The sequence below is a fragment of the Canis lupus genome, chromosome 3, assembly GCF_011100685.1.
Source record: "Canis lupus familiaris isolate Mischka breed German Shepherd chromosome 3, alternate assembly UU_Cfam_GSD_1.0, whole genome shotgun sequence".
NCBI classification, from domain to species: Eukaryota; Metazoa; Chordata; class Mammalia; order Carnivora; family Canidae; genus Canis; species Canis lupus.
Genome location: NC_049224.1, coordinates 71,378,787 through 71,392,231, shown reverse-complemented (window position 1 = coordinate 71,392,231; position 13,445 = coordinate 71,378,787). Strand labels below are relative to the sequence as shown.

General features: G+C 49.5%; 1 protein-coding gene across 1 annotated transcript in view; it reads left to right on the top strand.

Moving 5' to 3' along the window:
- EVC2 (EvC ciliary complex subunit 2) overlaps nucleotides 1–13,231 on the top strand; it is a 126,644-nt gene extending 113,413 nt beyond the window's left edge. The window contains exons 18-22 of the mRNA XM_038533701.1: nucleotides 4,149–4,363; nucleotides 5,748–5,835; nucleotides 8,563–8,759; nucleotides 10,513–10,614; nucleotides 12,555–13,231. Coding sequence (XP_038389629.1) covers nucleotides 4,149–4,363; nucleotides 5,748–5,835; nucleotides 8,563–8,759; nucleotides 10,513–10,614; nucleotides 12,555–12,825 — 873 coding nt within the window. The 3' untranslated portion in view covers nucleotides 12,826–13,231. The remainder of the gene's footprint in view (nucleotides 1–4,148; nucleotides 4,364–5,747; nucleotides 5,836–8,562; nucleotides 8,760–10,512; nucleotides 10,615–12,554) is intronic.
- Nucleotides 13,232–13,445: the final 214 nt, after the last annotated feature.

Below are 13,445 nucleotides of genomic sequence, written 5' to 3'. Positions count from 1 at the left end.
AGGGACAAGTCAAGGTCGTGTATTGATTAGGTGCAGAGTAGACACTAGGAGCCTGTGGCCTTCAGCTCACATTTCACCTGCTGCCCCCCGAGTGCCCTGGGCAACCGCTCAGCTCAGCCCTGAGACACCTTGGGACTGCCCTGACTTCTGTAGTCATTGGGTAGTATGACGCTTACATTTTCAGTTTCATCTCACAGCCTTTTTGCGTAACATCAAAGTTTCCATCTTCTCGAATGTGTTTGGAAGAGTTATGTGTCCTGAAATGGAAGCAACTGCTCATAAGTCACATGATGTATTATTCAGCTGGTGGAAAGGCAGTGGATGTGAAGATGCCAGTGTTTTCTTGATTTGCATTTGAAGGGAAGACAAACCTGTTGTTTTGCTCCAGATACTAGACTTTCATTCCACAACTTGATCTTTCCGTGAAAACCGCTTTCCCATTGTGAATGGGCTCTTAAGCTGTTAAACATTCAGAGGAATTAAAAAACCATGAAATGAAATGCTTTGGAAGGAAGGACTTGGAAGAGAACTATATCAGGTGCACCACCTTGGATGAAAGATTCCAACGCATCTTGTGAGATGGGAACATAGGCAAGGCACAGTTGAATCATGGGGCCATGAGGCATGATGGGCAAATCTGCAGAGGATGGACTTCCCCCTAACAGATCCTGGGACCCCAGACCAACCATACCCACTATATCTGCACCATAGTTCAATTGCTCTGGATCCACTGTTCCAAACCTGAACCCGGTGTCTTCCTCTGTTCTTCCTCTGGCTTACTGCCCACTTGCTGCTAATCACCCAGTTTGTTGATTCTGCGAGAACTTTTTTCCCCATTCCTGACTTTGGTGCCCAGCTTCACTGCTAGGACAAATCTAGACATGAAAAAGAAAAATAACACTAACAGTAATTTGCTCATGTGAATCGGGCTCTCCGTAAGTCCAGAGCATCATGAGAAGTGTTTGAACCTTCTGTCAAGCCCATGATGCTTCTATACCCATTCTACAGATGCAGGAATGAGGCTCAGGAAGGTTACAGCGTTGCCCCAAGCTCCCGCAGCTGGAAAGCAGGGCTTGCACCTTCTCCTGCAAAGCCTGGCTCCTGTCCTTACATGTGTTTCCGCCTGCATCCCTCCGCCTACTCTGGTCCCCTCTACACTGTGGCCTGAGAAGTCTCTGAAAAACAGAAATGATCATTGACAACCTCAGCCTGCCTCTACTCTAGATTTTAAATCTCCGCCTTCACTACTGTCGGAGGGACCCCGCATTTCAACCTGGACCTTTGCTGCTCTGCACACTTGAGCATCCATTCCATTCAGGCTCTGAATTCATTCCTCCGAATTACTCCCATTCCTCTGAATGGGCTTGGCTTCTGTTTCACCCCTTTGCAAGCTCATATCCATAGTCTGAGTCAAGCCAAATGTTGCCTCCTCTGTGAAGACCTCTATGATTCCCTTGGGCAGAGTTGGTCTCTTTCAGCTTCATGTTTACATCCTGTCCCTCCCAAATCTCTGTGACAGCAGATGGTGGCTGTTACTGTCACTGTAACTGCACAGCTGTCATCCACACTAGACTGTGAGTTCCCAGAGTCCAGGGGCCGTATCTCATTCACCCCTGACCCCTTCTGCCCAATAAAAGGCCTAGAGCTGTCAATCTGTCTTTCATCTCATTGTCTATCTGTCTAACCATTCATTCAACTGATACCTACAGAGTGCTTGCCAGAGACAACAGTGCCGAGGCATGGGGCCCAGAGCCCGAGAAACCTGAAATCCCTCCTCATTCATGGCACTTGTGCTGTTCTGTTACTTCAGGAGATTGACCAATACTCTCTGCGCCTTAGCCAGCTTATCTATATTATGGCATAATAACACATTTGGTTTTTTTTTTAAGATTTTATTTATTTATTCATGAGAGACACAGAGAGAGAGAGGCAGAGACACAGGCAGAGGAAGAAGCAGGTTCTCTGCAGGGAACCTAACGTGGGACTCGATCCCAGGACTCCAGGATCACGCCTTGGGCCGAAGGCAGATGCTTAACTGCTAAGCCACCCAGGCATCCCATAATAACACATTTCTCCTTTGTGCTGGATCGAGTCTGACAGTACATGCTAGCTGACATTATTATTTCTAGGAATAATCGAGATGCTGCTGCTGGCCGTGACTGTTCTTTCTTCTGCGAGCCAGGCCCTGTGGTCCCTGCTGGGCAGAAGGGTAAACAGGCCAGCTGCAGTCCCTGGCTCTCCACCCTCAGCAGTTAAACTCTAGGGAGGAGAACAGGTATTAAGGAAGATAGTTCCAGAACCAGGCCTTGGATTCCAGTTGTGCAAAGTGGCAGGTGGTTGTACAGGGTGTGGAAGGAGTTTGAGGAACAGGCTGGCCTCTGGAAGGATGTGCCATCAGCAGCTACAGCCTGCAGGACACATTCCCACTTCACTTTCTGTTCCCAGTCACGGCTCACCAGGTCTTGGAAAACAAGTGTGACACTCTCTGTGCTCTCCTCCTGCTTTGGAGACACTGGCAGCTGTGGGTTCTGGCCTTCGTTCCCCACACCGTGGCTGGGGCTGGCCAGCGCGAGTGTGGGATCAGTGAGAGCCTCGTCCACGAGCAGGCTCCGGGCATGCTGACAGCACATGCTGTCAGAAACTCATTAGCGCTGTTAGAAGCTCTGTGTTTGGTTATGTTTACATTTGGGATGCTGCAAGGAGATGGATGGCCGTAATTGGAAACTTCAGTGTGTTAGATGGCTCCGCTCAGAACGGCAGGCTCTTTTGCACTTATTTTCGGAGGATGATGGACCACCGTCCTCTGTGGAGCCCATCTGAAGCCCCTGGACTGAGTCCCAGCTTCACCCTCCACCCCCACTTAGAGTCCTGGCCTGTGTCTACATTCTACGAGGCTTGGGACCTTCCAGCCCCCATCTCTCCTTAAACCTGAGCAGGCTGTGGACAGAACCCTGTAGCCAGATTATCTGACTCTGGTGGCCTAAGAATGCAGCTTTCTTCTCCTTGGCCAACAAGAGGCAGTGTTGCGTGACCTGGCCTGGCCTCTGCCAGAGCTCTGGCTCTGCCACTTAAGAGCTGCATGAGACAGAAAATTACTTTAACTCTTTTGCCTTAAGGAGATTCTCCTCATCTGTAGTGGGGGAAATAAGAGTATGTATTCCATAGGGTGGTTTCAAGGACTCCATGAGATTAATATATGTGAACACTTAGAAGGGCACCCAGCGTGCTGTGGGTCCCATCCGTGTCCACCCTGGTTGTTGTGCTCGGGCACAGGCTTCCCACCAGGTGAATAAATGTGTGCTGGTGTCCTATACATCAGCGATGACAGGTGCCAGCTGCCAGGCATAGTGCTGAGCGCTGCAGACAGTGAGCTGGAGATCCAGCCCTGCCCCCCGGAGCTCACACTCTAACGGAAAGGTACGGGTACGGCAACTTCAGGCAGCTACAGAAATGGGGTAGTCTCAGCCTGCTTGGGCTTCCATAACAAACACCAGAGCCTGGGGGGCTGAAACAACAGACGTTTCTCTCAGAGGTCTGGAGGCTGGAAATCCAAGATCAAGGCACCAGCCTTGATCATTCATTGCTGAGAGCTTCCTTCCTGGCTTCAGATGGCCACTTTCCTGTTGAATCCTCACATGGTAGAGACTGGGGGCTCAGTTGTCTCTCTTCCAGTCTTAACAAGGACGCTGATCCCATCCTGGGGCCCCACCTTTGGCACCTCATCTAAACTCATTTGCCTCCCAAAGCCTCACTCACTCCCCTAAGTACCATCCCATTGTGAGTTAAGGCCCCAATATAGGAATTGTGAGGGACCACAGACATTCAGCCTGTGATGGGCACAGACAGGGGAAAGCGAGCGGGCACCTTTGGAGTGGGTGTCCGCGTTGTCCCAGGGACCTGAGGAACCCCTCACTGAGGATGTCCTTGAGCGAGGGCTTGAAAGGAGACTCAGAACTGCACAGGCAACCAGAGGAGGGCCCTGTAGGTGGCAGGAGCAGTGTGTGCAAAGGCAGGGAGGTGTGAGAGGTCCCCGGGTGGCCTCCTTGTGCTGTTCCACCCGTCTAGAGTGGGGAGGCAAGCAAGAGCAGATCGTGCCAGGCCCAGGAGCTCTGATTTAATCTGTGGACCCCTTGCCCCTCTGTGTGCAGGAGCTCCAGGAGCTGGAGAGGAAGCTGGAAGACAAGCTGGCCCACCAGGAGGCGTCTCAGCTACAGCGGGCTCTGACAAGCCGGCAGCAGTGGGCTGGCGACGGGCCCGGGCTTCTGGGCGAGCCCGAGGACACGGGTTCTGAAAGGCAGATGTCTGCTGTCCTGCAGCAAGCCCTGAGCCAGAGCCGGAAGCTACTGGAGCGCCACCAGCAGAGGTGAGCCCGGTGCCCAGCGGTGGCACAGTATGGTATCGGCCCTGCAGGCCTGGGGGCACCTGGCCTCTTGGCTCATCTGGACCCGGCCCCCCGGCTGTCACCCTGCTGGCTGAGGTGTCCTCCCAGTGCCTAAACACCAGCTGCTGACTTAGGAGGGGATGTTCTTCTTCCCTGACATTACCCCTGCCAATGATTCTTTTTGGTATCATTGAGGTTTTTGCTGAACATATTTTTTAAACTTTTTATTTTCAAATAATTGTAGACTCACAAGAAGTTGCAGAAATAGTACAGGGAAATTCCATGCCCCACCCTCACCCAGCCTTACCCGGTGCCAGCATCGCACATAATCACAGCACTTTATCCAGACAGGGGTGTGATGCAGTGAATACCGGCCTCACTCAGATCTCACCTTGAATGTAACAGTTCATATCCTGCTTTTGTAAAATTAGAAAACAAGACAGAGCCCTTACCTTCTGTTAGGGCTGTTCTTTGCATTCTTCTTAATTAGCAATTAGCCTTTGCCCAAGACATTAAGAACTCTTGGCAAATGTACTTTTTAACAGCTTTATGGTGTTCCACTGTGACTATAAGGTTGATGTGGGAAGGACGGGGTACAAACTAGAGACATAGTGTGATTCCATTTTTTAAAACACATGCGCACAAACTAATTAGCAGCAGAGAGACCCAGTTGTAACAGATGTGACTTCTGGGTGGCGAGATTACAAGTTATTTTAATGTATTTGATTATGCTTTCCTAGAAACACGATATCAAAGTGCAGTTCTGTTCCACTCGAACTAATCGTAGGAGGGGCTGGATGTATGTGATCAAAGGGCAAGGCCTGGCCCTTGGAGACAAGGACCTGGTTTACACCAGGATTTTCGGGTATAGGACACCCTCGTCTGCCTCATGCTTTATGGAGGAAATCGCTCGTGAAAAAAGCTTCTGACATAAATTTGGGGTTGTGTTAGCTAACAAAAGAGTGCAGAGTGGATCACCCACAGTGCCACCTCCATCGGCTAAGGGACCAGGTAGGCAGATCCTCTCATGTGGAAGTCAGAGAGCCTGAGGGGAACCCTCATGTGGAAAGGCACCCCAAGCCTCTGTGGCCAGAGCCAGGACCAAGCTGGGAACGTGGTTCCGGGTCTGCTTCCACATGGGACACATGGTGGGCCAGGAGCCCAGATCTTGGTCTTCTTGAGCATGACTACTGATACCAAGTGTTTTCCAACTAGGACCACAGCTGGCCCAGCAAAGGTACAGAAAAGTCTCCATACAGCTGCCACAAAACTTCTTCCTTTGTGATTGTTATTTAAATAACTACATGGTCTTCTAAGGTCATGTTGTAATTAAAGTGGACTCACCTAGATTTTGTCTGCATGCTAGTTGGAGGGAGGAGCGAGACCATGGCATTGTGCTCGAAGATTTGCTGGAGAACATGGAGTTCGACACCTTTGCGACCCTGTACAGCCAGGTGAGGACCCGTTAGCCATGTTGTGGGTCAGCCCTCGTCAGCACATGTCATGTCACCTGTTCCTCAGAGTGCACGTGTCCTCACCTGTAGCACGGGCGGGGTGACAACAGGACCTGGGGATGGCTGAGTGGATTTATGACAAGCACCTGGCCCTAGGCCAGCAGGCAGGAGACGTTCCTGTCAGGCACAGCGGTGGCAATGGTGACAGTAGTAGTGACCGCCCTGGTCAGCTTCTTTTCTGAGACTCACCAGGTATCCAGACATGCTTCTCTTCTCTGGTACAAGTTTAACACACAGGAGGTTCCACTACAAACAAAGCTAGTCACTGAAATCAGCTTTTGCTCTATTTAACTGCTGTAGCCATTCCATTTCATGCTACTGCACATTCCTTTTAAAGCAAGAGACTTCCTCGTTGCTTCATGACTAAAATGGGAAAGGGGTGCTTAAGAAATGAATGGCACTGACCCAGCACATCAGGAAGCTTTCCCGTGCAGTGGGTGAGCCCGGGACCCCATCCATATTCCTCACTGAACACTCTTTACGCCTGAGAGGTTTCCAGCATGACTGTGGCCGTTTGTAGACAAAGTGGAATACTGTCTTAACCACATAAGGCGTGACTTCGAGTCCCCTTGACTTCAAAGACCCTGACATCCTCTGAAGAGGCTTTGTTCGTGAATAAATACTCACCATGCTTCAAAGTAAGCAACGGGCTGTCTTGGCCACTGGGATTTCAGCAGTAAACACAGAAATTATGTCATGCCCTCAGGAGCTGATATTCTAGTGTGGAGAGTAGGCAATCAACAAAATACATACATAAACTGAATTGTATTTTGTGTGCATTATGATCTCATTTATGTAGTTCTGTCCATCTATCCATCCACTCACCCATCCATTCATCCACTCATCCATTCCCTCATCCCCCATCCCCTATCCATCCATCCATCATCCACATATATGTCTAGAAAGATGCTTGGAACAGTGCTTGCCTAATGTTACTGATAATCACTTCTGGATAATGGCATTTGGGATAATTATTTTAACATTAACCTTTGTGCTTTATCACATTGCTTAAATTCCTTAAAATAGGCAACATTTCTTAAAAACAAAGACAAGGCGGCACCTGGGCAGCTCAGTTGGTTAAGCACCTGCCTTCAGCTCAGGTCATGATTTCAGGGTCCTGGGAACGAACCCCGTGTCAGGCTCCCTGCTCAGTGGGGAGCCTGCTTCTCCCTCTCCCTTTGCCTGCCGCTCCCCCTGCTTGTACTCTCTCTCTTTCTCTCTGTCAAATAAATAAAATCTGTAAAAAACAAAAAACAAACAAAAAGACTAACAGCAACAACAACAACAAAAAAAAAAACAGATAAGGATGAAATATGCCAAAAACCCACAAAGAGTAGAAATCCACACAGGAAGGAGAAAAAGGGTCCTGGTAAGAGGGAGGCAGCAGCAGGCACAGAAGGGAGGGCCGTGTGATGGCGACAAAAGCAGAAGTTGGAGGGATACACTTTGAAGATGCAGGAAGGGCCATGAGCCAAGGCAGGCAGGTGGCAGCTAGAAGCTGGAAGAGACAGGAAGATGCATTGTCCCCTGAGCCTGAGCAGGAACGAGCTCTGTTGACTTGAGCTCAGTGGAAGTGACTTCAGACTTTCATCCCCCAGACTGCAGGGGAAGAAAAGCATGTTGCTTGGAGCTGCTGTCTGGATCTCCATGGGGTGCGATGGTTCTCCACATGGCAGGTCCTTCTGACCTCACAGAAACATCTGCTGGAGGGGTTACAGTTACCCCACTTTACAAATAAGGAAGCCCGAGCACAAAGAGAAAGAAGGGGGTTGCCCCAGGACACACAGGGTCTATTCTGTGCAGTGGGGCTGGAGGGCAGCCCAGGGTTTCCTGAGTGCAGAATCTAGACAGCCCCCCCCCCCTTTAACTTTTTCTTTTGAAACAATTTTAAATTCACATAAAGTTGAAGCTAGTGTAGAGAGTTCCAGTACCCCACCCCATGTTTCACTCAGTTTCCCCCCGTGGTTACATATTACAAAATGTGAGTATAAGTTCTGTGTCAATTCACATAATCAGTTCCACAATCGAGATACAGAACCATTCCATCGGCACAGAGACCCACCTCGTGCCACCCCTTTACAGGTGCACCCACCCCTCTCCCATCCCTCACCCCCGGCAACCACTACACTCTTCTCCATGTCCACATTTTGTCAGTTCTGGAAAGAAAGACACATGAAATCTTATAGGAGGGACTTGTGGATACAGGCTCTTTTCACGTGGCATCCATCCAGGTGTGCCCAGCACACAGCTTCTTCAACCATCTGCTGGTTTGGGGACATTCCAGTTCTTTCCTGATCCTGTGCTGTTTGCTCTGAGCCACGCTGCGTCAGGGTGCATGAGCAGGAGAGAAGTGTCACCAGGGTGCATGAGCAGGAGAGAAGTGTCACCAGCTCGCCCCGGTGCAGGCCAGAGATGCGGCCATTCTGCATGAGTTGGGAGCAGTTGGGAGGATGGATGAAGGTTTCTGGTGTGTCACGGTTTGCCAGGGTTGCTGACCAAGTAGATCCTTCTTGACAGTTCTGTGAATTTGGGGATGTGTTTTCAAGACCGAGCTGCTAAGATAGTTCTCTCCGTGGGACAAAACGTCCTAAGACTGTCATCCATTTAAACGGGTTGTTCATCAAGGTCAGGGCAGTGAGGTCACGAGCTTCCCCATCACCCCTCTAGGAGCTGAGACTGGCATCGTACCTGTCCAGGCTGGCGATGGTGCCAGGGGCCACGCTGCGCCGGCTCCTGAGTGTGGCTCTGCCCACCGCCTTGCAGTCTGAGCTCCTGGCGGCGCTCGATCCAGGCACCCAGAAGCATCCTGACCACACGGTGGAGAACGACGGAGGCGGGGAGCAGGCCGACCTGGCCAGGAGGAGGTGAGTGCGGCATCCAGGCTGCATTGGGAGCACTTGAGTGAGATTCCACGAGGGGAACACACGCAGGGACAAAGCAGGACGCCTGTGAGCCCCGGGCACACACACCTCCCCTGGCCGTCACTTTATGGCATGGGAGCAGAGGACGTCCACACTGGTGGCCGTGAACCCTTGATACGTCATGGGAGGCCTGAGTATTTTGTCCAATCTTTTATCTTCATCACCAGTTTATTTTTCTTTCTTTTCTTTTTAATATTTTTTTAAATTTTTATTTATTTATGATAGTCACACACACAGAGAGAGAGAGGCAGAGACACAGGCAGAGGGAGAAGCAGGCTCCATGCTCCGGGAGCCCGACGTGGGATTCGATCCTGGGTCTCCAGGATCATGCCCTGGGCCAAAGGCAGGCACCAAACCGCTGCGCCACGAAGGGATCCCCACCAGTTTATTTTTCAAGTAGTATCTTAAGAAAATGTTTCCCCAGCCATGTAATGCTTACACACACCTTAGAGGAAGTGTAAAAAGTACATACAAAGAAAAAAAAGAAAAAGAAATTTCCTGGTTCTGTTACCTGGAGAAAAGGGCTGTGAGCATTTTCTTACAATTCTTTGTCCAGAAACTGTTTCCTTACTGGGCTTTATGAGTGTGTTCAGTGTATGCGAGTGTGTGAAATATGTGTGTGTCTCTGCGTGTGTAGTAATCCCGGCAGATGCAACCTTGTGTCTTGCTCCTCAGAACTTTACAGCACAGGCGAGTTTGCTTATTTCCTTCTGACTCTTGTTCATGTGCAGATGTCGTCCTATGCAATAATTATCACGCCATTTAGGCCATATTCTCAGCTGTTTTATTAATTTAAAATTCATACTTTTCACCGTTATTGAAACCCCTTCATAGGTATTATTGTTAACAACCATGTGACATTCCCCAGAGGTGTGTAGCCTAGTGTATGCAGCTCATGCCTTCTAACTGGACGTTTGTTTTGGATTCATTTTTTTCCTCAATTATAGATAATGCTGCATAGATACGTTCCTTTGGGAGCAGGTTCCAGGTGTGAATTTGGTCAGCAAAGGCTCTTTATAAGGAGAGGCGGAAAGCAAGGGTGTGGAATGAGCACAGCACAGACAGGACTCTGGGTTCCACACTGTCCTTTACTGAACTGACCTGAGCCCCTGACTTCCTTATGTGACACTGCAGTGTCCTTTCCCAATAGCAGAGAATCATGGTCCTTCACGTAGCATTGGGGTTCCCGGCCTAGCCCACCTTCCAAGCTTCTGCTGTGCCATTCCAACTTTCTTAATATATTCATAAAACCCTGCTGAGCTTCTTGCATGTCCACTGTTACAGACAGTAGCATGTGGGAGAGAATAAGAGACAAAGTCCTGCTGCCTGGAGCATACACCGGGGATGGAGGGTGGTGGAAAGTCCATACGTTAACACACAGGGTGCATTCCACCATACGTGCTCTGGGTCCCCTGCTGTGGGGAGGCAAGACTCACCTCAAGGGTCCCCACCTCTAGGCAGCCTTCTGCTGCTTGACTGATGTCACCTGTTTCCCGGCTTTGACCCCTGGTCAAAGGGGGCAGAGACTGTGTCTTGACCAGAGCAGGTGCTCAGTCAGTGTGCCTCGAGTGAGAGACAGACCATGAAAACGAGTTCTTCCTGTCAGGCCAAGGTCGTGTTGAGGGATGGAGTGCCATCGTGCTTTTCAGGAAGAGTCTATTCTAGGAAATACAAGAGCCTCCCTTCTTGCCTTCAGGAAGCACCAAGCCTGGTGGCAAGCCCTGGAAGGCCGACTGCGAGGAGAACTGATAAGCAGAGGACTGGAAAAACTGCTCTGGGCCCGAGAGAGGAAGGAGAGGTAATGCTAAGCACCTGCTCAGGTGGTCCGGGCAAGAGGGTCAGCCCGGCTGCCTGGGAGTGGGACGGGAGGTGAGAGGCCCAGGGACCTTGAGGAGGGTGACTGCTGGCATCCCCACATTCCTTCCTGACAGACCGCAATCTTTACTCGCAGTGGACTTAGTTTAGGAGCTGAAGATAGGCAGGCCTCTTTGCTGTCAGTGGGAGAATATTCTTGATCATTTGTTAGCACTTTACTGTATTTATTTTAATTAGTGGCTGTTTTCAAAAGGGATGTCATTAGAGGGAGAGTAAATCTGTATCTCTATTTGGAGTTTATAGTTTACAAAGTCCTTTGCCATCTACTGCCCTGAGTCTCCCAGCCTTTCAGAAAGTAGGGATGCTGACACTCCAGCTCCGGTAGGTCACAGGAAGAGGCACCAAGCCTGCAGCTGGGAAATGGCGGCCATGGGATTTGGAACCATCTGACTAACCCCTTTCTTTCCCTAGACTTCCAGGCCAGTAATCTTTCCACTCCATCGAGCACCTTTCTCTTTTAGCTGTGGTTTTTGCACAGCTGGAGGTCAAAGAGAGCTAAGGCCAGGATGGTTTTAGATTGCTACACATGGTCGACCAAGTGCGTCCAGTGTTTCCCACTGGAAAAGCTTTGGAGGAAAAGTGAGGTCAGGTAGGTTCATAACAGGGTAGGAAGTGATAATATCCATCCACTGTGTGCTCTGGAAGCAATCCATGTCCAAGCGAGGCGTGTAACCTGAATCCTGCCCCTTCCATAAATTCTCAGCTAAGGTAAAAGTGCTGAGGCCACGCTTCGTGAATTGTCCGTGTTAAAAATCCTGGAGCCACCGATAATAGTCTGGATGTCAGAATTTAGTCCCAAAGAAATTAGATCAGGATTCTGAGCCCAAACCAAGAAAATTAATTTCGAGCTGTATAAATTGTGAAGTCCTCCACGGAGGAGCAGATATCAGTTCCCCCAGGCTGGGGGAGCGAAGGCACTTGCAGGTTGTGAGCGGAGTGAGCAGGTGAGGAGGAGAACTGGCCCCACTCCCCTGGCTCACCCTGCTAGCCTTTGCCCTGCCCAGAGGCACTGTGCAGCGATGCAGGAAGAGGAGACTCTGAATCACACAGAGCTGCATTGGAATCCTTGCTCAGATTCAGACCAGCTGCAAGGGCAGGAGATGCTGTTGCCCCATCTGCCACATCTTGCCCTAGAAGGACCAGTGATCCCGTCGGGACTTCCAGGAGGTGACCCCCACTGACATGACCTCATCATGCCCGGATTGGACACAGAGAACCCTGTGGCTTTTAGGTTGTATATGGCTCTTAGAAGTAGCCCTGGCCATGACCAAGAGCTTCCAGGGATTTAGGGCTGGACCACTCATGGACAGGAGTCCAGCAATCCTTTTATGGGACATCCCCCAAGAGTGTTGCTCTTCTTTTTTTTTTTTTTTTTTTTTTGAGTGTTGCTCTTCTGTTTCAGTTTGCCTGACTTCTAACTCTTGCTTTGTAATCAGAGCTCATCAGCCTGCTTTTTTGGTATGAGGTTCACAGGCAATGATGTCCTGGTAAATGTTGAGCATTGGTTGGTGGGGAGAGAGACAGAAATGGTCTGATTTGTAGCATTTACCAGTTTCCATGGTGCACCTACTCTGACCAGGGCCAATTTCAAGCTAACAACATGATGACAACAGGTTTGCAAAACTGCACATTTAAGTCACAAGTCAGGAAGTGACTTAGAAGTGGTCTGTAGACACCACTTGCTGTAGGCTTCAGCTAATTTTAGGGGCAATCTGATGACCACAGGGAAAAAATCTTTCATTAAAATGACATCTGATTGAGGGCTAAGGACCCAAAATGGATTCTCCTGTAAGGCTCCCATTAGGACACTCAGGAGGGTCAGTTGCCAAAAATGTCACATCTGATCTTCTCTTCTTTCTTTAGTATATTAAAGAAGACATGTCCCCCTCTCAGAGAGAGAGTGATATTGCCTGGAATAGGAAGCTGGCCACACCTGTCCCTGGAGTCCATCGGAGAACCAGCTGCTGTGCCCATTGTAGGGGCAGAAACCATTGATTTATTAAACACAGGCGAGAAGCTCTTCATATTCAGAAATCCAAAGGAACCAGAGATCTCGTTGCATGTTCCTCCCAGGAGAAAGAAGAAGAACTTTCTGAATGCTAAAAAGGCCACTTGGGCCTTGGGCTTGGACTAGTCCCAAGGAAAGCTCCAGGGAGTCTGAAGATAGATATTTTTCTCTCGCCCACGTGTGTGTGTGTTTATAGTGTATAATGCATAGATACAAGTTGCATGTGGAGAAGACGCAGACACCTCCCAACACCTACGACTCTCAAGGACTCAGTTTCATCTGATCTCATGAATTTCCAGAGAGTCCACTCTCCTCAGCCTCAGGACCAGCCTTGAACCCTTGTTGCCTTCAGTCTCACCTCTGCGGGTCTGGAGGGCAACCCTAACCCATGGTTCATACTCCTGCAACATCTGGCTGCATATGGGCTGTGTGTCAAAGTGAGGCCCTTTGTTCTTGCATTTTGTGTTTGTTATGTATCCTATTTTTATCAAGGGAACTTTGGAAAATAAATGCATTTTACACAGAGCTCTTAGGATGGCATTTGGTTTTGCTTTATGTAGGAACCCTTTATTTTTAATTACTTCTGTTTTGGCTGCACGTTATTGTGTTCAACAGAGATTGACCCTCCATCATTCCAGTGGCCAGAAACTAGGGTGTTCGATCTCCAACTCAAATTAGAGTTTTTTCCTCCTTTTATAAATGAGGAAATCCAAAGGCTTAAGAAGGTAAGGTGATGGGTGCAAGAA